Raw genomic sequence first — 25,188 nt, 5'->3', positions numbered from 1 at the left:
ACGTGTTCCAACCTAATGAAATACCTAATTTTTAATCCGTACATTGTGAGATTCATTTTAGCATTCTAAGGTACCATTATAGGATCTGCAATAGTATGGATCAAATGTATTAGTGCAAAAGAACAGGGTACTAATGTGAGGCGTCATTCTCATTCACAGGTATATAATTTGGCAGAGGGTGATTGTGGACAGTGGAGGTGGTATATGAGAGCCAAAGATTATTAACTTTCAAGTAAACCCTCTATTTTAGAAGAAGAATATCATATTGCAAGGAAATTCATGGGTCAACTGTCATGAATTACCTGCAAGTAGGAGCAATCTGTGAAAGAAGACTGCAACCACTCCCTCTGCGACTGCCTGTCCTGTCATAGGAATGTCTCAAATTGTAAAAAAAAGCTCATGCAAAAAAAACAGCAATTGCCTTCTATTTACTCATATGCAATTCACTTGCGTTTATTTCCTTAAATAAGATCACTTCAGGAATATAAACACAATGTAGGAAATAAGAGTTTGCTATCAGGCCAACCCAGGTGTATTGACTGTTAAGGCACTATTCCCCTCAACAGCAATGCCAAGAAAAGAATCAGTCAGGAAATAATGAGACATAGGACAATATAAATGTTTCAATAAAAAAAACATTATAACCCTTGATCCCAGTGTTGAAAGTGATCTCAAGAACAGTTTAATACATATTACTAAAAGGACACAATAATTAAATCTCACTTCATTAAATAAAGAATTTTCATCCTGATAACTGCAATACTACAAGAGGTGTGAATTTCAGTAAGGCTGACAAAGATTGAATAATGAAAGGTTATCCCGATTTAAGCATAGTTATGAGTTGAAAGCTGTTTGAGGGATCATTTATACTTATCAGGGCAATTTTTGTGCACAGACATGAATTTCTCTATGAAGCCCCCACTGGCAATGTTTCTGCTTTATTGATTCCACTCTCTCGCTATAGGTAGGCCCTCTTGTACAGTTTTAAATTGCTTCAATACCACTAGAATACATTGGACTGCGAATAATTTTCTCAGCAATTAGTAAGTAGACTGCTTAAGGTTAGCCATGTTTCATTATAATATATTTTTACCAAGATTTAATTTAAAGTGACTGTAGGAATATAACCATTCTGGCTGATGGAAATATTCCAACAGCTGATTTCTTTCTACTAGTGTGGAAGGAGAAAGTAATATATTGTGTACGTATGGTAATCATGTATACAGACAGGTTGATTAAACAAATTTACAAGAAAACAATAATAAACCTGCATAGAATTATAATGTTCTATTAAGAATCCATTCTGTGAATAGATACTGAAATAACTATTAATGTAGTTAATGTAATGTATTAATGTAACTATTAATGCAGCCAAATTCTGATGAGCAAACCATGAGCAAACAATTAATCTTGCAAGAGGTATCTGAATCAGTTCCATTGCGTGTTATGAGGATAGGTTGTCTTATGAGGATAGGTTGAGCGAGCTAGGGCTTTTCTCCTCGGAGAGGAGGAGGATGAGAGATGACTTGACAGAGGTGTACAAGATGATGAGGCATAGATCGAGTGGACAGTCAGAGACTTTTTCCAAGGGCGACAATGGCTAACACAAGGGGACATAATTTTAAGGTGATTGGAGGAAGGTATAAGGGGGATGGCAGGGGTAAGTTTTTTTTACACAGAGTGTGGTGGGTGTGTGGAACGCACTGCTGGCAGAGGTTGTGGGGGCAGATACATTAGAGACATTTAAGAGACTCTTAGATAGACACATGAATGATAGAAAAATAGGGGACTATGTGGGAGGGAAGGGTTAGATAGATCTTAGAGCAGGATAAAATGTCGGCACAACATTGTGGGCCGAAGGGCCTGTACTGTGCTGTAGTGTTCTATGTTCTATGTTATGCCAGCATGCAGTTGTTTGCTTGGATTTTCACAGCTCTCTGAAGTAAAGCGAGAACAGCTAGTTGCAGCCTGGATTGCATCCACAATATACAATGAAGCAACTTGCTGAAGCTTCAAGTATAGTACTTCCCAAATCCGTGATCTCTACCATCCAGAAGGCCAAAAGCAGCAGGTTGATGAGATCAAAATCCTGGAACTCCTTATCCACCAGCACAGTGGGAGCCTGTTCACAATAAAGTCTGTAACAGTTCAAAAAGAATGGTCATTCACCTGTTCAAGGGTAATTAGAGCTAGGCCTCACTGGTCATGCCCAATCCCTAGACTGTAAAAAAAAGCTAACCTTTGGTTTAACTACCTGTGCTATGAAAAAATGGGGAACATCCATGATGAATAAAATAAGCCTTAAGGCAGAACTTGTGATTTTATTGTTCCACGGGGCATGAGAAATTTAGTCCTACTGAGTTGTTGATCATAATTACAAGCTCTACAACCACAGGACACCATCACAAACTGAGATGCAAAAGTCAAATGGTTTAGATTTATACATTCCTGTGGAAACATGGAACTGACTCATTGGGAGATAACAGGGGTGAATGCTATCAGTAAACTCAAGGTAGTGGTCTAGGTGGCTTTTGGATGAAGGATGAGATTAAAGATTATAGGATTAGAACATGGTATGAAATGTTGGCTAATTAGAACCTAATTTTCTTGTACGTTCTAATGTTGATATAATATTATCAGATACTTTTATCACATCAGTTTATCCGTTGCTGAAACCCTATCTTCACATCCCCTTGATTTGACTGTTCCAGTACACCCTCCACATAAATATAAAATCACGCAAAACTTATCAATTCCTCTTCATCCATTCACCCTGGACTTTCTGACCCACAATTCTCCTCTGAGATTCTCCTTTAAGCCTACCTTTTGGGATTTTAATTTGCCCTTGTACCTTCTTGTATAATTCAGTATCAAATTCTGATAGTCCTGTGAAGTAAGTGCCTCTGGGCATTTTAATATATTAAAAGCACTGTTCAAACACAACAGCTGTCATTGAAATAGCTAAACAAACTAGCAACAAAAGAGGAAAATAGAACTCAATTGTGTTTGCGCAAAGCACTAATGTTGCAAATTATTGTACAGAAGGCACTTAACAATGCTTAACAGTACTAAAACTGTGCCTGACTTCTTAATTTGACAACCACTATAAACAACTTTTTGTAAATGTTGTTTGTAAAAACCTCAGAATATTACAGCACAAAATAGTGTGGTTTATCTCTGCAGCTTGAAAGTCATTCCTGTGCCACAGATTTTTAGGGAAATCAGAAAGACAGATATTCACAAAACAAGGCATTGGAATTGGAATGTTATCGTCACATGTACCGAGATACAGTGAAAAACTTGTCTTGCATACTGTTCATACAGGCCAATTCATTACACAGTGCATCGAGGTAGTACAAGGTAAAACAATAACAGAATGCAGAATAGAGTGTTACAGTTCCAGAGAAAGTGCAGTGCAGGTGGGCAATAAGGTGCAAGGCCATAATGAGGTAATTCTTAGAGACATAGAATTTAGATTTAAAAGAGTAGAATGATTATGATATAAGTAATGAGTGGAACAGGATTAAAAATGATAAATGTGAGGGAGGAAACAGAGTAACTCAGGAAGTAAAATTCACCGTTGTACTATTCATGAAATAACGTAACAGACCTTTCAAACAGCAATTGTTATGATCTATTTGTGTTTGATACATACAATCTATATGATATACATATAGACTAAGTGGAAAGTGACAGACACAAAATAGATGATCAATATTTATAACTAGTATGGAGATGGTTAGTGAATTAAAACTGTGGATGGAAACTCGAGGCCTCTTTCTTGTACAACTTGCACGAGTAATGCATCCAACTAATAAATCCTGAGCCAATTCCCTGACCATCCATTATGTGACTACATCCTTCCATCTCTTAACTATTTCAATTTGTATATAAGGTTACATGTACAGGAAACTCTGCTACTGAAAGTAGATGCCTTCAGAATATCAAAGATAAAACATCACAGTGAACAACCAGGCCTTGAAGTTACATTGTGAATATGTTAGCAGTTGAAAATTTATTGAAGATGTATTTACCAGCTGTTTTTGCGAAGGTATCAAACAAAAGAAAATGGAGACTTGGTGTAGAATATACAGTAAATGCAATACTTTTCTATTTTGTAAAAAGGGGTAAAAATCTGTGTATAACTTTTGTTCCATGGTGTTTCCAATGGTAGGGCCATCAATGCTCCAGTTGTTACCTGCAGCAAGGTAATAAAACCATTTTGGGTGGCATTTCACTCCATAGAGACCAGTGCAATTCTCTCCAAGCTTATTTTAATCTAGTTTGTTTTAACAGTACATTATTGAGAGTAATATCATAATATTCATTTTGAAAAGACATCTCGCTTCTGTGACAACATACACCCTCCACAGAAGAAATTAAGTAACTGTACCAACCTATTATTAAAACTGTAGTAACAGAAAGTCACACGGATTGGAATTTGGCTTTCCACTTTTTACCATTGACCCTGTTTGATCCCAGCCCTGACTGTAATGAAAGTCTCATTGTCTACTGGCTGCCTCATAAAGAAAGACCTTACACTTTCATTGAGTCTTTCATAATCTCAGGACATCCCAAAACCCTTTATGATTACTGAATTCTGTTTTTTTGAACAATCTTAATCCAATTCCTATTGGCAATGAGTCCAGGGCCATTATGACGCAGTGAAGGTGATTGATTGAGCTGGGAATGAGGAAGATTATTGGAAAAGAACAGAGGTGGAGGAGAGGTGGGAAGGACAGAACATCGCATTGGGAGATAAGAATATTGCGAAGTGACACAATTTTCTACATGGATTGAACATTTTCAACTTTGTCAAAGCAGCAGTTACATGTAGACAACTTGTCAAGGGAGCAAATATGTCCCTTAATCCTAATTCCACTTGAATAACACTTACTGGACCAGTGCGATATTTCTTTTTTCCCACACTAACCATCTTTTTGTGGCATCTCTGAGCAAAACACATAATTAAGGTTAAATTACTGGCAATTACATGTTATGAGCTCACACCCACTTCAAACTGGTTTGAGACTACACAAACACATTTAAAAACCATAAAACCGTCTTAGTGGCCAGACTTTCATCCCATCAGCCTGCTCAGTATTGAGCAATATATATTTAGCAACCTGCTCCAAGCAGAAGAGAGGCAAAATGATAAATTTCCATGGGGTTAGCACATGGTTTATTCTTGATTGTAATTTTCGACAGAACTGATGAATGGGTGTCCTTGCAGTAATGTGGTCTTGGCATAAGGAATGGTGTCTGCCAGTAGAAAAAGTAGGGACAACTAGGCAAGTCACCTAAGGCCCACCTTAGCAGTAAGCAATAGAGAGTGTTGGAGACCCTTCAGGGAACGTAGTGTGTGGTTAGCCATGGTTCTGCTGGTAGCTCTTTTGGCTCTGAGTCAAGCCCATCGCAGAGGCCAAAGACAAAACCCAGGCTGAATCTGTAGTGTAATGTCAAAGGAATGCTGCACTCCCTGAGCTGCTTTCTTTAGATTAGGACCTTATACTGAGGTCCTGTCAGCTTTCTTACATGGACATGAAGTGTCTGGCACCAGTTTGAGTAAGAGCAGTGAAGTTCTCCCCAGTCCCCTGGACAACATTTAACCCTCAATCAAGATCACTGCAACAAATTATACAGTTGTCACCACATTACTACTTGTGGGAAGTGAAGAAAAAATTGGATTCCATGTTTATTACATTATAACAGTGACTGAACCTCCAACCTAGTTCATTGGCTGAAAAGTACTTTGGAATCTCTTGAAATAAATTACCTGAAGGAAAAGCAAGACTTGCATTTGCATGTTAGCTCTAGGCTTGAGAAGGGCACAAAGAAAAGAGAAGCAAAAATACCCTCATAAAGATGGCTTGTAAAGTTTCTAAATTCTCCCATTGTGTATATACGTTATTCACATTGATGCCCTGATGTCCAAAATCTCTTGAAGATAATATCAAGCATAGTTTATTGTATTTCTTATTATTTTGTGATTGTAGCCTATGAATATGTTTCCCTCTGGATAAAATGCTTATATACTTCTGAGCAATAAATACTCTTAATACCTCATATATGTGAAAGTGCTTATTGTGCACAGACATTTTACTCTTATTATTTAAATTTCTACTAAATAATGGTAAGACTAACTACGCTTGCTCTTTTGCCAGTTCTCCTTTTTGCTTATCTAGCCTAGCAGTTTCAGTTGAAAATAAACAATGTATTTTCCCCATCCGTCTCCCAGCAGACAGGGTTCCTGATACAGCTTGCCCTTTGTCTGGTAATTTGACGTCTACTGCCTATTGACCAGTCTACTACACACACCCACACAGGATCCTATAGATATGGAGATACAAACTTTCACTGCCCTCATCATTCAATTTTCAGTCGCCTTTGCAATCCACACAAAGAAATACACAAAAGCTTTTTCATCCTTTACCCCTCTAATAACAATACAATAGTGATGCTCCCCGGTATTATACTGGGTACAGTGGTGCAAAGATGTCTCAGATTTATTTTGCGTCAGCATTTGAAATAAAGGTCACATTTAAGTATTGCAACAGCTTTCTACAACAACATCATTTGGAGATACAATTTCAGAAGCACTCATGTGTTAGGATTTTAAGAGATTTGATGGTGCTCTAGAATTAATTGCATTGGTTGAGTCAGTGCGTTATGGCAGGTATTGTCCATGGAAGCTTCGTTATATTGTTTGGTTGTTCACGTTTGTCATTTCACACAATAGCTGAAATCTGTGCACTGATTATGATTTTGGTAGTGAACAAAATGAAGCTCTGCTCTAAAATAAACAAGGCCACTTTATAATTCAAATCCTAATTGTATTTTTTTAGAAGCAAGAGGGAGATGATAACTTTTCCAAATTATTTCATTAATGCAGTGCAATCTTCAGTATTTCGGGGTAAAATGATGTGCAAGCTTGTGTTGCCACTTCATTAAAACTTGCCAATTTTTTTTGTAGAAGTCAGGACTATAAAAGCATTTTCTTATCTTCATTCTGTTTGGCAGGTGATGAAAAGAGGCACGCTTTTATCCTATGTCAATAGTTCCATTCTTCCTATTTGTTGCTGTTTGTTGTTTTGTGTGTGCTTCATTTACAAAGTTTACTTTGATCAAGCCTTTGTTTATAGCAGAGCATATTGAATTACATTGCTCCTGAATCCCACCCATTTGAAAATGTCTTGCATTTTGAGGTGAGCAGCTCTGTATTTAAGAAATTATCCAGCCAGCTTGTGCCCACGACAAGTCTTCTAAAATGCAAAGATGGTCAAGCAATAATAAGATTGACTTTCCCTAACTTTGGATTCAAAGCTCTCATTAATTCACTTCTGTCACTGCATACAAATGTCAAACAATTATTAGAGCAACACTTTCAATTGGCTTATCTCTCTTTCACTCCCTCTCTATAATGTTCAAGGCTTTCAATAGCAAATAAAGGCCAAATGGAGCATTGCAGCTGTTCTGATTTGAGGGAAGGAAGAAAAGTTGTTGTTCTGGGGGGAGGGAGGCTCCATACATATTGATTGGAACGATTTTCTTCTCTTTTGATTCTATTCACATTCTCATTTACAACTTTAAGATTGACCCTGGAGAATGGGCAAGGACACATGGCTTTGCCTGCTGCATCCTCCCGAGATGATGCGGACTGTTCCGACTCAAGTGTGGCGAAACCAGCAGTCAACGCCAAGTTATCACAGGCAGGCATAAAGAGGTGGGGTGAAGCTGAGAGGCAAAGCAAAACATATTACTGTCCTATTGCCACTATAGGTATCATGTTCTGTATTTTAAAATACAAGTTCACATCTCGCTCCATAAGATCATGTTACAATTAGATAAGAACTTATGGGAGGTACATCAACAAAACCATTGCCTCAATAATGGCCACGGATGCCAACTGACCAGCTTAATGTTTCCAGCAATACCCTTTTTTATTTTGGGTTTCCACCAAATCTAGAACTTGGATGTAGATATTTTAAAATTATTTCTTGAGAAGTCAAGTGTTTGAAAATCTCACCTTTTAAGCATTTTAATTTTGTTGGGCCATGCAACAGAACTACTCCTTTGGCTAATGTAAAGTCACTGTACCTAAATATTTTCAGAACTACTTTGCTGTGTTATCCAATTTACATTTAGAATTTAAAAAGAATATTTATTAATTTCATTAAACAGAGTTAAATCAGATCATTATGGAATTATATTAAACATTCAATGCGACATTGTTGAAGAAAGGCAGAATAAAAAATAAGAAACGTGTGTGCGGTACTAAAGAGTGGTGAAGGAGTTAGTTAAGGTGATTACGGTGAAAACAATATATATATAGAGAGAGAGATGCATCACTTCTGAAGGTTAAACTTATTAGTTCATTTTCCATGAATTATCCTTAGTATGCTATGAATGAACCCACCAAGACCACGTTAATCACATCCCATGGATCTTTATATGTCTTTTACATTCTCCTCATTCTTACTCTAAACAATTTATATTTATATAATTTCCATGTAACGTATAAATGTATGGGCAAACAAAAAATGCACACTCATCAAATTCTAGGAATTCTTTACCATTGGGAACCTCTTTATTGGGAACCTTATGTATTATATTTTCATTTTCGCCTTTTAAATCATTTTTGAACTTGTATTATTTTAATTTCCTGGGTTAAATTAATATTCAAAGCATTCGGCTTTTAAGGCATAGTCAATTCCATAATCAGAAAACTCCAGGGAGTTTTTCTGCTTTTATGCAAATTGCTAAGATTATTCTACTCAATTCCATTTTGATTGGCCACTTTGTAAGACAGTTGTATGTGTTAATGTGGTTATCTATACAAAATGAGGAAAGTGGCTTGAGACTGTCAGAATAAGATAACTTCACATTGTTTGACATAGACCGTATATATAAGTATAAATGGAATGCAAACTTTGCACGTATCAAACTTTTTTTTAAACAATTCAGTTTCACATTTCTAACATGAGGAAAGAACCATCTACCCTGGTGGTTCTTTGCTAACCTGGAAATTAAATTGAGTTTTGGGTACTGGGGAGTACATCTCTATGCCCTGATCTAAACATTGACCAAGCAAACCTCAGACCATAGAAAACAAAAGTGAGACTGTCACATGACACTTGACTTGCAATTTATCATTATTCCAAGCAGGTTTCACTCTCATACTAGATTAAGTACTATAACAGAATCTTGTGCTATCATGTACAGGTTACTAGTGTATTTCTACTGGTACAAGCTATGCTACCAGTAAAGTGGCCTCAGCATTTTGTGTTCTTCTCTAGCGCAGACGCTTGTTATCAATATAATATACAAAACATTTTATTAAGATATCATCTAAAACAACATAATGTAAATTCTATCTGTATTTCTCACTTCTATTATTTCATCCCACACTCTATGGGATGGTAATGTTTTATGGTAGATTATAGTTCCCCAGATTACTTTTTTTTAAGTGCCTATTTAGGTATGAAACATCAACAGGAAATTCCCATGAAAGATTTCACCACCAAAGTCCACTCCTGTTCTCACTTGATGTCACTATCTGATTATCATGAGTGGGAACATTGGCTGATTTTTTTTTCACTCCCTGGTCCCAGGACATTGGAGCCAATTTAAATTACCCCATCATTTCCTGTCAGTGTTGCAATCAATTAACTCAGCACAACCCAAAGATTGAACCTGTGACCTTTTTGTTCTAATTGCCTCATACAAGCACACCATGTGGTGCATTTACCTGCTGGGCCATCATTAAAGTTACAAATACTTTGTTTAAACTCAACTGTGAGAAATCTAAAATATTGGAGAATGAATGACAAGAGAAATTCTAACAGAAATAACAATCACACTTTCACAATGTGAAAATGCCTCATATGAAATGTTTTAAATAGATTTTACATGAAGAGTTATATCTTTTGATAACTAAAATATTTAAATATACCAACTAAGGGATCCTCATGCAATGCATTAAATGTATGTAAAATAGTCCTGAAATATGAATGAGGAGTGTAAGTCCACCAGGTGATGGTGGTTTTAACACTCAGGGTTACCCTCCATGCTGCCAGTCACCTGCCTGGAACAGGAAACAGGCCAACAAGTACAACTTGATAGGAAGACAGCACCAGAAGAATGGCCACAGAAACGTTGAGGGAAAGTAGGGATCTGGAGGTCTTCTAAATGATGGCTCTTCCAAATCCAACAAGAAATATGTTTTTGAAGAAGAACCTGTCCTGGTCTTTCCTGAAACTCCTCTCACTGACTTTCCTTTGTGGACAGGGATGTTAGAATAATAGTGGAAATAGGCACTTTTGATGACCTACCTGTACTACCTCAATGCCCTCTATACTAACTCAATGTAACTGCATTGTGTAATGAATTGATCTGTACGATCGGTATGCAAGACAAGTTTTTCCACTGTACCTCGGTACAAGTAACAATAATCAACCAATACCTAGTTCATGAATAGTGAAATTGAAGATCATTTCATGCTTAATTAGGGCATGAGGTTAACTCAGCATTCAGCTAAACAAATCCAAGCTGCTCGAAAGACCCCGGTGGGATCCAAATGGTATGGCTTTTTGTCAACCAAGTATGATTTAATGCCAGACCACCAGTCAACGAGCACAGTGGTACCATGAAAAACAGCTTACCAGCACAAGGCAAAGATGGTCCCAGAAACCTATGCATGGAATATAAATCCCAACTACTTGCTGTTGGTGTAAAATAACTAGTATTACTACGCCAACTCAGCAATACTCTTGTCTGCTGTACATCTTCTTCCAGCTAATTTTCAAACTTCAGTTCAACCAGAATATTGCACTACCATAACAGAACCCAGTAACTGAAGTGTTCAAGCTTCGTTGTTGTGCAACAACATTGCAGTTCCTCGTGTGCATAAGGATCTCAAAGGGCATTGAAAGGGTGAAGTGAAATGGCTTGAGCAGTACATTGCATAGAGTGGGTGTACAGTAGTGAAAGATCATCAGTATAAGCATTAATCCAGAACAAAAATGGTGAGTGACAGAAAAGGTATAGCTCTGAAAATGACTCAGATGGATCTGTGGAAGGACCTGGGAAACCAAGGAGATTTTGAAATCTTTTTATTGGGTAACAAGAAGAGTGAGGATGGTGATATATGTAGGCAAGACTTTGCAGAGTACTGGAATTACTGATGCTTGTGACCAGTGGAGGTAAGGAAGCAGCCAGAAAGGCATTGACCAGCCCTCATAGTGAGGAAAACATGAACACAAATTTCAGCAGTGAACTGATTGAGAAATGAGAAAAGGCAAGCCATCAAACCAACATTCTTGGGTTTATCTTTTGGGTAAGTCAATTGTTTGTACTTCAATCGGTGACCAGCCAAGGAGGCTGAAGAAGTCAGAGCCAGAGGTATGCGATCTCTCTGCTGACTTCAGTTCTGCTGCTACTGAGCTAGAGGAAGTCTCAATTCATCCAAGTCTGGAGACCACAGCAACGGCTCACTGTTAGCATTACACTTCAACGTTACATGTTTTGGTGAACTCCTGTACTTGAGGATAGCAATAACTCAAGAGTAGGTATCACAGAGATGATGAAGAGAACAGGAGCAAACATGAAACCCTGGGGCACACATTGACAGAAGATCAGAAATCTTGGGGATATGTTCCTTACAGGGACAGGAAACTGGGATTACCTTTTGTAATATAACCCAACCTAATTTGGAGAGTTAGTGTCCTGCAATCACTTCAAGATATTAATCATGCCCACTATATAAACTAGTTTATTTTCTAGTAATCTGCTGTTGAATAAACTTGGCATATCAATAGGTCTCTCATCACTGCTGGTTTTAAAACACTCCCAATCAGGGCATGATGTATATACAGTTCAAGAGAAAGTCACTTAAAATAATACTTAAATTTAGACTCCATATAATTAGTAGCTGAGGTTGTGTAAGTCAATAATTTAACCACAAGAATCCACTGATGTTCATGAAGTGCCTGAACAGGCTGAATTTACAGCTCTACACCAACAACTCACCTCCCTTACCTCAGAATTTCAAACTATGATTCCTAAAATTATTAAGAAAGATTTAAATCGGGCAATTCCTTTGTAAATCATGGTTCTCTCTGGATCCGTTCAAATCGTGAGCACAGATAGGTATTTGATAATGTGATAATGTGCAATAATTGGCAATTATAACTTAATTTCCTCAGTATCGTTCAGTTTAGCAAACCCAGGCTTATCTCGGACACGTCCTCCAATAAGTAGCGACTGGGAAACAACCTCACATTTGTTTGTCATTTAATGGCGATTGGTACCAAAAACTTTCTAACTCAGTTCAGCCGCATCGTCGATTTTACTCCAGCGTTTGTTGGATAAAGGACAGGACAGAGTCATGCATAACATGGTTATTTTGTAATGAACCATTTCGAGCAAGGCTCATGCTGGGAAATAATAGGTGAATTTGCATAACTGATACCTCTCACAAAATATTCAAACTTCTTGTATCGTGGACTTGAAAGGTAATACAAGAGTAATGCGCAACATTGCCTGATTTCAGCATGCACGCTGCATTTAGCTAACGGCAGCCACATGGGCGAAAGGAGACGCCTACAGGTGCAACACTAGGAAAGCAGCAAACTCGACTCTTTGTGTGTGTGTGTGTGCATGGAAAGCCGTGTTGCAAATCACTTCCATTTCACTTTCTTAATTTCTTTATAAAGTACGCTGCTGTGGGAGCTTATACAGAAGAAACAATGAGTCGGATTTTAATGACAGCGGCAATTATTTAGAATAAGTGTTCATTTCCCATGTGTACAAGCCCCCCTTTGAAAAGTTTTCCTTCTCACCCACCCCACACACACTTTTGTTTTGTGTGTTCACGCCTAAATCCTCCATCTGTGGCACAATTTTGTGTCAGTTGCCATTCCAACAAACCAACTTTATTTTCTCTTTTTAAAAGACTGATGGGGAAAAAAGTGGGCGTTGAATGTGCCCCTGTCCAACCCCACTAATGAATATTAATGAACGCATACGTCTGTCTCTCCCTCTCTCAGCCTGTCTAGATGAAGCAGTCACTATCACTAGACGGGTGTTTTGTTTTGTGTGTATGTTGGGGGGGGTGGGGGGGTTTGTTGTGTGTGGGATCGAGGAGGAGATTTTTTTTGGAGAGGGGGGTGGAGAGTAGGGGGGGAAGAGACGCACTTTGAAAATAAAAGGAGAATAATAAAAGAGGACTTTTTTTGCATTGATGATTCGCTTTCTTTTCAAAAATTTTTTTTTATATATAGCAAGTCTCTTCTCCAGTCGTGCATGCGAGAATCGGTGGACTATATTGCTGTGCGGCGGCCCGCTCCACCCTCAGTTCACCCAAGTGCAGGCAAGCCGAAGCCATGGGCATGGTTTGCAGAAGGATTTCACTCTTTGCTGCTCTCTGCCTTCTCGTCTTGCGGAACCAGGTAGGTTTTGTGCGGATCGTTCTTCTGTGCTGGCATTTTGTTTATAAGCGCGAAAAAAACCAGTAACTTTATTTTTTAAGACCTACTTTGCAAATTGCAAACTTAAGCAGTTATAGCATTTGTGCCTTATTTAAGACTGCATTCCCCGGTTAATAGAATTTTTACAATCCTCTACTCCGTTAGGTTCGAGTATTCCCACCCCCTCCCAATTGCTGCTGTTGCAATTTTATTTTTTTTAAACCTTGCTCCTCTTTCTACCACCAGCTATCCCTAGCATCGGGGCAGTTCGAGTTGCAGATCAACTTTATGCAGAACATTAACGGCGAGTTGCAGAATGGGAATTGTTGTGAAGGCAGTAGCAGGAATCCGCAGGACCGCAAGTGTGTGCGGGCCCAGTGTGACACCTTCTTCAAAGTCTGCCTGAAGGAATACCAGTCCCGTGTCTCGCCCGGCGGACCCTGCAGTTACGGCTTCTCTTCCACCCCGGTAATCGGAGGAAACACCTTTAGCCTGAAAACGGCCGGCAGCGAGCGCAGGATTGTGCTGCCTTTCAGTTTCGCATGGCCGGTGAGTCCCGGGACTGCGAGCCCTGGTGCGGCGGGGAGAGGGAGCTGCAGCCACTGGGAGCCGGCTGCTCGCTCCCGGCTCTGCGTCTAATACCCTAGCTATAGTGCATTCTGTTTAACTCGCACTTTCCACACTTGTTAGAAAGCACTGTTTACACTCGTTTCAGACACTTGCATACTTTTTCATACCAGATTTTGCACCCAGAGAACTTTTATTTTGCACTCGTTTTCAGATACTTTGTACATCTTGTGTTTAGAACAGTGCACTTGTTCCCCTGCAGTACAGCACTTCACAATTATTTTACACTAGTACCAGTAGTTCAGGAATTTTTTCCACGCTCGTTTTAAAGCAATGCTTTGTACTTCCAACACGCTTTAACAGTTACAAGCACACTCTTTTAAACAAACGTTACAGACGTGTGTATTGATGGATTTCATAGCCGACGTTTGTTCGGGACTGGTTGGTAGCTACTAATTCCAATACAAAATCTGGATGCTGTGTTGGATTTTATAAGTGGGTAATCTAGATTTTAATACTCGGCACTTCTTGTGCGAGGTGGCTTGGGGCAGAGAAAGAGGAGCAGAATATCGTCTTGCAAAGTGAGGCTGTTAATAACATTAACCTGCAGACCATTTTGCCGCTGAGACGATGCGAAATGTCGATGAATGTTGTGGCTGTAGAATGCAGTGTAGCCAAAGCCTGGTCACCCTTGCGTTTAACTTTTTTCCAGCCGCCGGTTCAGTGGTTGATTTAGGGTGTGTTTGGCAGTAACCGCGACGTAAGGTTAAAACTTGGCCCCAGTGAGTAGTCATTTTCAATTGAGAAGTTTGTTTCAAATTAGTTTCTAAATACCCGTCACAATTTAAAACATCTATTTTCATTATAAGGAAATTGAAACTATTCCCATTGCAGCTGTGAAAAAAATGAAGAATTTTGCATTTTCATCTTTTAAATTGCATTTGGATGTAATGAGTGGGAATATTCCAAAGCTGTTGTATTAATAAGTGAACATTTTACAGTGGTCCTGTGGATGTATAAAATGTCTGGAGCATTAAAATTGGTGGTATGAGTTTAAATTGAACCGTAGCGCTTTGATTTTTGTGTGGGATGATGGGGGGGGGAGGCTGGGGGGAGGAAGGAGAGGAGGGAAGAGGATCAGAATTCAGCTCGAGTCTATGAATATAGGTATTTGTGCTCCTATATAAATGAAGACTATTGTGTCGTTCCCCAGGACACATTGAGAGTACATTGATGCTAATCTTGCATTGTAGCTGATGCAATCTTTGTTTCCTCAAAATTCAATTGAAGTTGAGACTTTTTGCATTTTTAAGTATTTTAAATGCACACAGCATTGGGCAGATGTGTTAAGTCAGATCTTACAACTTCTGATTTTGTGATTAGAGTCAAAACTTTTCACTTTAAAATGGGGATGCTTGTCTGTCTTTTTTTAAAAAAAGAGTAGTTTTAAGCAGTGTGTAGGTTTTCTCTTGCAGAAGAGAATTTCTTGCATTAACCCTGGTGCTAAACGCCCCTCAAGCACATGCCCAAAAGTGTTGATTTTCTTCAATGGGTTTATCACTGACAGTTAAGTGGGAGATTGTAGAGGATTATCATGATTTATACAAGGCCGTTTAAAAGATGAGATGAAATATGTGATTTGATAAGGCAGACCAGCTCTCCTGGTTAATCAAGCACCCTGTAAGCTCTATTAGTATTAGGCCTTAATAGGCAAGTTAACAATAATTGAAGTATGATTAGCTTTTGAATTTGCAGTATAAGAGGCATGAGGGAGGTGAGAGTATTGTCTGTACAAGTCCTGCAACTGCCTTGTTTTACTGCATCCTCTGCATTTGGACCTTAGCATACTAGTCTTTCATTCTGTTGCTTTTGGGGTTTTTAGTTCCTTGTTATGGGTTTAGTATTATAGATGACCTGATACAAAGAGCACATTCCTTGTAATTGGGGGTATATGGTTCAAAAAGCTGTGTTGCCTTGACTACAACTATTGACACTTCCTTTTCTTCTTTGTGTTGATAGGTGAGCTCTAATTGGACATTGTCATCTTGCATGCTTGCTTATTCGGAGAGCTTGTACTTGGCAATTTCAGTCATAATGGTGAATAACCAAATGTAAATTTTGCTGCGGTAGGTGAGAGGAAAGTCAAGAATATTGCAACAAAATGTTGCAACAGATTTATATGAAATAGAGAGTGATGCTTTTGCACTAATAGTCTGCAGCCCAGTTCAGATGTGTAGAAGTTGACAGGGAAATTCAAGTAATTGGGTGTGGAGATGGTGGGCTGTAAATTTGTATAGATGATTGGAAGGTTGAATGGGTTGCTAGGAAACAGTGCAGCACAGTGGAATAACTAGAGTGCACCAGAGCTGCACCTGCATTGGAAGGAGTTGGCACAATGGTTTGTTAATGATGAAACTGTGCATCGTGACTGACACAAATGTTAGCATTCTTGCATACAGGGGTTTTCTGCTTACAAAATAAGTTTTTTACTACTTGGATATGGGGCATATAAAACATATCTCCTCATTAATCTGCCTTCTAACATTGATGCAGAGCTCTCCAGGAAAGCGCAGCCATATTATAGTAATGTTATGGTGTGTGGTGTAGAGCAATTAAAATGCAGTAGGCAAATGTGTTCTGTCTTTAGGTGCCTCAATCTTGATACGAGTGCAAACTACTGAAAATCAATATAATGTAATTTAGGTTAGAATTTAGTTTGACTAAATTTGTTTTCTTGACTAAACCCAAGAAACTTTGCAACCCGTTTGTTGAGTCCTGCCACGTTGCATGTAACTTTATCTTATTCTGGAAGGCTGAGGTAAAGTTCTGTTTGGAGTTGCACAGTTAATGTAGGTCTTGAACTTGGTACTGCTGAAGTGAGTGGTTATCAGTGGTTAGTTTCCTTATGGTATATCAATTGCAGTTTGTTTAGCAAACTAACGTGGGCTTGCCATTGGTTGTTAGTTGATAGCTGTTGTGCAGAAAAATTGGAGATAAACTTTCATTGAACTGAAGCACTGATTTGAAAGTTGATTAGTCAGGTGTCTCAAAAAGAAAGCATTGGTTAAAAATTGAGGGTTAGGGTTTGGAAGTAAAATTAAGAAATTCAAGATTTTTGAAATTGACAACTATGTGCAAGCTTAATGTTATTTGGCAAAATGATGGTAATTAGCTAAGGAAAGAATTGTGGCTGAGATTGGGGTAATAGGCAAGAGTATGACTAAACAGAACTATAATGTTTCCAGCACTGCAAATCCCTTAGCTGTTGTCATTTTAGAACTCCCATGGTTTTGATATGCAGTTGTGGTCTCCAGGCAGCGTAAGTGAAGCTGCACCTGGTACTTTGTGTGAAAGTGTGTGGGAAATCTCTGGCTAGTCAGCCAGTGCACTAACTCTGCCTTCTGGCAAAATCAAAGAATGGTAATCAACTTCAGATGCCGGATGGGTTTTTCAAAGAAGCAAACCCCACTCTTTTGAGGTAGATGAAGTTTATTTAAATCTTTTAATTCCTGCAGGCGCAATGTTTAATGGCTTTGTCTAACAAAATATGCTTGCTAAACAGCAGAGGTGGTGTGCTTTGCTGCACTTTGGAAAGTCAGTTTTTTTTTGGTCACTGCCTTCTGATGTGGTCAAATTTCAGTTTAATGCACTATTCCTATTCACTGACCACTTCTGAATACCAACTTGATCAAACAGCTAGACAGTTGTGTCTTGGTGTGTGCTTGTTCTCTTTTGAGTAACTGTAGTGGATTAAATGTAATGAGGACTTTTTTGCTTACTGGCATTAATGACAAAATAGTTCAGTGTAACTGAAAAACCTGTGTTTTTCAATGTTTTGCTATTAGTAAGAATGTGTACCATCCATGAATATTACCATCACCAGTAAACCATGTTGGGGGAAAGACCAATTTATTTTGGAAGCCATTTTGTGTGGATTAATGTTCAGTAGGTAGGTGGATTAAACTGGCCATTGACTCTGACTCAGTTTTTGTTGGAGTGTAAAAATGATAGGCATGGGTATACTTTTTGGCATGGAGAATGCTACGCATGTTTGAATTGTTAAAAGCATATCTCTATTTACTTTTACCCTAAATAACCACACCTTGTCCAGACCTGCCTTTTCATGAACCTATGTGCAAGGCTGATGCATTTATTAACTTTGCACCTTCGGTAGCTTGTGCATTTAATGGATTTATGCAGGGCAAGGCATTCGCTGAGGCTTAGGTGTTTGAACGGAGATGAGGGGATCTTTAGGTTGTGCATGGCAGTATTTGAAATGGGCACAATTCTAAAACCAAAACGTTCAATTATTTCAGAGTGAAGAATTTGGGGGAATGCAAAAAAGCCTTTAACTGGGGTGCAGCAAACAAAGCTTGGGAACCTCTTTATATAAAAAAAAGCCAAGCTTGTAAATCTGGATTTTAGCATGATTAATGAAATATAATTTGGGCCAATATTGCCATAACTTGTGCAAGGCTTTGCATGTTTCTTTTCCCCTCCCCTTTTTTAAAAAAAATCCATTTGGCTTATCTGCTTTTGGAGTCTAGGAAGTGGTGTTCTGGCCACCCAGACAGAGGCGGGGATTGCTAATATTAACCAAGAACAATAGCGAAAGCAAACTGACTACGATGAGGATTACAGAATATAATGGAGGCATCCAGAAATAATGCTAATACAGGAGAAGCAACAGGAAGCACCAGTACACTCAGCATTGCTGAGCTTCCAGACACACACCAGAACTTCGTGTAATGGCAAATTCAGCATATTATATATTTGCAGGATGCTAATTATTCCAGCAAGCCTGCCAGATCAGACTTCAACTTGGTTTATGGGATATTGTGTGCAGTTTGGATAGCGGTGCTTTTGCCTTTCATCATTTGGCAATGGAAGGACAGCTGCTGGAATACAGGGGTGCTGGCCTTCAGCTGCCAGTTTGACCACTGATATTTAAAGGAAAGGTGCCAGCAGCTGTTTATACTGTCAATTTGTTTTACGTCACAATTTAATGTGGCAGTTGAGCGCTTGCCTTGTTTCGAAGCCAGAGGTTATTAATTTAGCTCATGTTGGTGAAACCAGTTCTTCCATGCTGTATCTCGTCTCTTCCTCTTTGAAGCTGCTTGTGGTATATTGGAGCCATGCCACTTGCGAAATGCTGGGCTAAGTTCTAATGAGTCAAAGTATCTAACAGTATCCAATAGAGCTGCTGTAGGGCTTCGAGAGGTTCATTTTTGAAGGCTAGAGTCCTTAAACCCTGCTAATTAACTTCTTCAATTCACTCAAGCTAATTACTGTTATTGAATGTCTGGAACTTGCTTGGGTGTGTTGGAATTTAATGAAGGGATTGACAAATACACTCCAATGAGCAAGTTAAATTCTAGCATGTGTTTGATAGAGGTGTTTAAAATCTTGAAGGGTTTGGGTAAAGTAAATAGAGATTGTTTCTAGTGGCTGTGTTTGGATAACCAAAGTGCAGGTTCACATTGATAGGCAAATTAGCCCCAGGTGATTTTTTGAGTGGAAAATTTTTATTTTGCAAAAACAAAAGGATTTACAATGTCAGGATTTACAATGTGAAGCTTGATTAGTGGAAACAGATTCAATGATCTCCATCAAAAGGTGGATAAATACTTGGAGAAAAGAAATAGTGTTGTGGGGGGGTGGTCAATGGACCTAACTTGAATTGAGAGAACTGACATAAATCTGATAGACCAAATGGCTGTCTTCTGGTTCCTTGATTTTTGGTAGTGTTGCTTCACAGACCATCATGAAGATTCTGATCTTAAATCTTAGGAGGTATTTCATGTAGTTCCTGCAACCCATTGGAATATCTTGATACTGAAAATTGTGACTGATTCCTGAGCTGTCTTGAACTGGATAATCCTTTTCACTTTAGAACTGAAGTTAGGTAACATTCTGTGAACCTAGTTCCCCTTGTGCAACTCCCTAAATTCAACAGTTTATTATTAGTAATTTCATTTTAGGTTAATTGGGCAACCTTGTGACCGCTAGGATTTTTTTCTTTAAGGTATTTAAAGTGGGTCAAGCACTTAAACATGGGGAAGTGCTGTTGAGTCTGATGTATTGATAAGGTGATAAAAATAACTGAGTGCTGGAAGAACATCGTAAATTCATCAGAAGAAGGATGTCGTATGGATACCTCTGATCTATCCAGCACTTTGTGTCCTTTGTATTGGAAAGTAAAATTTCTATTTACCATGTCATCCTTCAGAGCCCACCCCAGCCTTTTTCCCCACATTAGTTCATGAGGCAGTGATGTAGAAAGTTTAAGCAATATAAAATTCTAATAAACCAACCCATGTCCTTTTGCATAAATGGCAAAGAACAACTGGTAATGCTACTGGTACTCCATGCTGGAATAGGGAGTCTTGTTCACTTCAATTGTGGATAGAATCGTAGTTGAAAATTGTCTCAATTCCATGTTACTTTGGTTAATCCATTCCACTGAATAAAATGAGAATTATTTCAAATTAGCGATGTTTAATTACACTTTGTGGCTGGTGGTGTAACATTTTATTAGAAATGTTCCAAATAACTATTCTGAAGCTGTGTGGCAGTTGTGGGTGGGTGCAGTTTTAAATACAATTTATGGAAAGATTTGCTTTTATTGACCAAGTTCTACATAGAATTGGAATAACTTGCCTCTACATGGCAACAGTTTAAACAAGGCATGCAGTTTTCTTGAAGCTTGTGTCTGATTTTTGAGCAAGGATGGCTTAGTGATATCACTACATTGCCAAAGGATTGTATTTACTGGCACTTGTAGGTAGATCCATGGTTTAGGTGCCCAAGTAATTACAATGACAGAATGATTTTGTGCAGGATGTATTGGTTTGAATAAGTGCACTGTGTTTTGAGCTGTCCATTAATTCAGTGATGAGCATAGGTCAAGTCTGAGCATGGGAAAAATAAACGGCCTGCTGATATCTACCCATTACTGATAATCTGGCAGTGAATCATTGAGAAAATTTTAATGGTCTGTGAGTGTTTTAACATTGGTTACTAAAGTGTGACAGAGTAAGCTTGTCCATAGTAAAATATTAACGTGATTTTTATAATGACACCTTGTACATGCGCTACCTGGAAATGCAACTGGGAGCCTTCATTCAACCACATTTGGAATACATTTCTTTAGAAATAATTCCCATTCCTGCAAGATAATCCACCAGGGTGACCCAATATTTTTTTTAAATGCCCAAGTCCTCCCCAGAACACAGAATGTGGTTTGAAAGGGGTTGCTGGCATTCTTACCTTGGCCACATTGCTTGTTCTCCAAGTGAAGTCTAGAAAGTATGTAGTAACAGATGTCAGTTTAACATTTGGCAATTGGGGACCTGCAGCTGAGCCCAGTCACAACTGCATCCAATGCTTGTGTGCCTGCAAGCTTGAATTTTTCAGCACAGGTCACTCAATGAGTGAGCTTTTCGTTCCCTGCATCCCACCTTTCCATGTGCTACCCATTGGCTGGGACCCACAACTCTGCATTAGACATGGGGCTGCCTTATTCTAATGGACAGTATTGGTAATTATGACTTTCCACGTGCTATGAAAGCCATCATTCATTGATTAGAAAGTTTCAATGGTCCCTGACACGCCCTTACTGCCACCACCTTTCCCTGACCACTGTCGGAGGTTGAATCAAACTATTTGCAGCAACCCCGGTGTTGCATTTAGCACTGAAATGAACCGTTATCCAGGTGGACCACTTCCATGATGTTAGACAACCTCACCTTGCTTCGACTTGCCTCATGCCTTTGAACGAGCTGCTTTTAACCCCTCAGCTTGATTATTGCAATGTTCAGCAGCCTGGCCTTCCATAAGCTCGTGAAAACTTGTCCATTTCCTAAACTTGCACCAGAGGAATTTCTTCCCTACTACTCCACATACATTAGCTAAGGCAGAGCTTGAGTCTTTTCCAAAAAAAAACACCATTTTTCAATCCCTCAAGTGGTCTTGCTCTAACCACCAACCTTCACTTCTGGCCTCTTGCACACCTACTGTATTGGCTGTCATTATTGGCCATGCCTTTGACTGCCCAGACACCAACTGCTCTGGCTAAAGCTTCCTGCCTATGTTTGAAGTGCTCCCTCTTTGACTGTGCTGTTGGTTAGCTGCCTTAATCATCTTGGGTGGCTTGGTGTCAAACTTAGTTTGATATATCTCCAGTGAAGTGCCTTGGGATGTTTAATGGAGCTTTTTTAATACAACTTATCTGTGGTATTTAATTCTATTACTTTGGATTGAGACTCTGCTAATGCTTGATCACTATGTTTAGTGATGCCTGGCTTCGTCCATGCCCATTACTGGTGTAAACGAACTTGGTTTTAAAGATGAGGGCGTATTAAGTTCCTTGCTTTTTGGGTTTAATTGATGCAAGTTTGTTGACGCCACACTTGAAAGCAAACCTCCCAACTGCTTCCGTACTTAATCAGATTTTTGGTGACATTAGCTAATGCAGTGATCCTTTCACCTGACAAGTGATTTTTTTGAGACTGAAGGTTGAGTCTTTTAAATTGAGGTGAGAGGTATTTGTCTGGGCTTGCCTGGTTTTGTTCAAGTTAAAGACTTTTCCCACAGCTGTCACTGAGTGAAACTAAAGATTCACTGGGCTTTCGATATGACACACATAATTGGATCTCAATCCAAAAATATTGTTTATCACGCCTTGTTTTCAATTATTTAGGGACTGTAGAGATTGTGGCTTTGTTTATTTTGCTATAATTGTCTGTATTCTTTCTAATAAGCTGGCTGTGTTTCTCTAAAAGTCGTTGACCTAAATAGCTCCTTGCAAAACCTGAGAATCAAATAACGAAGTTTTCAACCTGTGGATTTAAGATGAGCAAAATAACTGGTTACTGTATAAATTGTTTTATCGCCAGAATTTGAGTTTAGTAAAGCTCTGCTGATAAAATTCCAATGGGATAGTATGTGTAAATGTGACGAATAGGTGTGTTTTGTCCCAGGATGGTTTTTAGCACCAGCTTTTGTTGTGCAGACAGGAAAATGTTCCTTTCTTCTGCTGGGAATCATAAGATCTGCCCTTCGATACTTGATACTTGTGGGAGCAGTGATGGCCTGAGAAAGACAAAGCTATCTGAAAGGGGTGCTGAAATGAAGAAAACCCATGAGATTGCATTGCTGGGTTTAACTCTTCCACCTCAGAACAATCTTCGCTTACAAACAGCAAGGAGTAAAAAAGCATTCTTGACATCCATTGTGCCAGAGGAACAGAATTGACAGCTGCTTTAGGTTTAAATCTTCTAAACATGAAACTTTTTTTGGGACTAGAAAAATAGGTGGAAATGAAAGGTAAAATTAATGGGCTTGGGGGTGGGGAATTGTAATTGTATCTGTCCTTTGCATTTCTGATTGTAAAGGAGATGAGAACCTTTTCATTTAAAGATATGAATGAAATTTATATTCTGCCCACTTAACTGGGGGGGGGGCATTGTTGGGGGAAGGTTATATGCTAGATTCTCAATATTTTAGTATGTTTGCAAGGCTTGCTAAAGTACTACAAAGGGTAGTGCAAGTATTCAAATTGGTTTCTTTCAAAAAAAAGTGTTGCATTTGCTTCCTGATTTTTTTAAACGCATTCTGTTTTTGTCTTGCAGAGGTCCTACACTTTGATTGTGGAAGCTTGTGACTACAATAATGACACCAGTAAGTTCATCAACTCGGGTTACAGATTTATGCACAGTATAATTAGAAATGGCATACTCAGTGGTGTGTGTTACATAATGTCATTTTAACTTAACCAGGAAGACTGTTTGGAAATGTAGAGGATGTAGGTAGTTCCAGTTCTCTCTGTTTAGAGGCTTGGTTTGTGGTATCATCTGTAACCTAACGGATATTTGATCTGGAGAAATGATTCTCCCTTCTCCTGCAACCAAGTAAAATCTCAGTTTAATTCTTTTTGTGGTCTTTAATGCATCATTAACCTAAATGACAGTCTAGTTGTCATTTTCTTTCCCTTTAAGCTTAGCCCTTCCCATGAGATTGCTGACAGGTGGGTTGGGGGGAGGGGAAGTAGGGAGTACATGCCTTACTTGGAAATAAAAATGTTTTTATACAGCTGATGGGTAATGGCAGGTGTTAAGGTCATGCTGGCCTCTGCAGCCTTGACCAGGAGTAATATGCACAACTGCATATCATAAACCTGTAATGCATGTGAAGCTTGCATTCACTCAAGTTAGTGCTGAATTTTCAACTATCTGCATTAACGCTTGACCCTAGTTTAGGATTTCCTGGATTTTCTGAAACGTTATTTTTATTTTAAATACTTTAGAAATCAGGATAAGTAACTTACCTGTTTCAGGTAAAAGGGAAACTTGAATTGTAAACCTTTCTCAACCACAGATTGTTGAGCTGTTGCCAAGTTTTTAAACACTCGGGTCCCCTGTGAGATTTGTTATTTGGGTGACGGGTTTTGGATGATACTGGGGAAGACAGTTTTTTGCTATTCAGTCACAATCAAGCCTTGGAATTAATTGTTCCTGGGATGCATCATCCATTCATTGGAGATGTAGTAGCTTTTGCTTATCCTATACCAGCCTTCTGCTTGCTGGCCAGTTGAGTATGGGCTCAATTTTAAAATCCTTGTATTTGTTTTCAAATTCACCCATAGCCTCTCCCTGTGCTCCTGAGGTATCCAGCCCCTTAACTCGCCCTTATCCTGGCCTCTTGAGGATCCCTGATTTTAATCACTCTTTTAAATGATGGCTGTACCTATACCTGTCTGGCCCTAAAGTCTCTCTTAAGGCTTTCTATCTTTGCTTGTTTAAAATCTAGCTTTTTTTTATATAGAAAGAAGTGCCCTAATATCGCCCTAGTATCACAATTTACCTAATCTTCCTGTGAAGTTCCTTGAACATTTTACTGCTTAAAGCACTAAACACAAGTTGATGTGTAATTATTATGAGGCAAAGTCTGAAAACTGGTGCAAGGTTGGGAGAGGTAAAGACTATTCTGATGTACTGGCATTTGACCTAAAAGGTTGTACCTTTTGCACTTGAGCAAAGCACTTTTAATCTCATCTTCAGGTTTGTATTATGCAGTTACACAAATTAAGCTGGTTCAATATCAGGGCAACTTTAATATTTCTAGATCCTTGATTGAAATTTTTTTTACTTCGGTA

General features: G+C 38.8%; 1 protein-coding gene across 2 annotated transcripts in view; it reads left to right on the top strand.

Annotated features, from left to right (window-relative positions):
• The first annotated feature begins 13,189 nt into the window (after positions 1-13,189).
• Positions 13,190-25,188, top strand: part of jag1b (jagged canonical Notch ligand 1b) — a 40,655-nt gene continuing 28,656 nt past the window's right edge. For both annotated transcript variants that reach the window (XM_052011651.1, XM_052011650.1), the window contains exons 1-3: positions 13,190-13,448; positions 13,713-14,015; positions 23,666-23,714. In XM_052011651.1, the coding sequence (XP_051867611.1) occupies positions 13,383-13,448; positions 13,713-14,015; positions 23,666-23,714 (418 nt within the window). In that variant the 5' untranslated portion in view covers positions 13,190-13,382. The remainder of the gene's footprint in view (positions 13,449-13,712; positions 14,016-23,665; positions 23,715-25,188) is intronic.

Source organism: Pristis pectinata, chromosome 3 (assembly GCF_009764475.1).
Source record: "Pristis pectinata isolate sPriPec2 chromosome 3, sPriPec2.1.pri, whole genome shotgun sequence".
In the NCBI taxonomy this organism is placed as follows: Eukaryota; Metazoa; Chordata; class Chondrichthyes; order Rhinopristiformes; family Pristidae; genus Pristis; species Pristis pectinata.
Note: the sequence above shows the minus strand (reverse complement) of the source record. Positions and strands in the feature narration are given on the sequence as shown.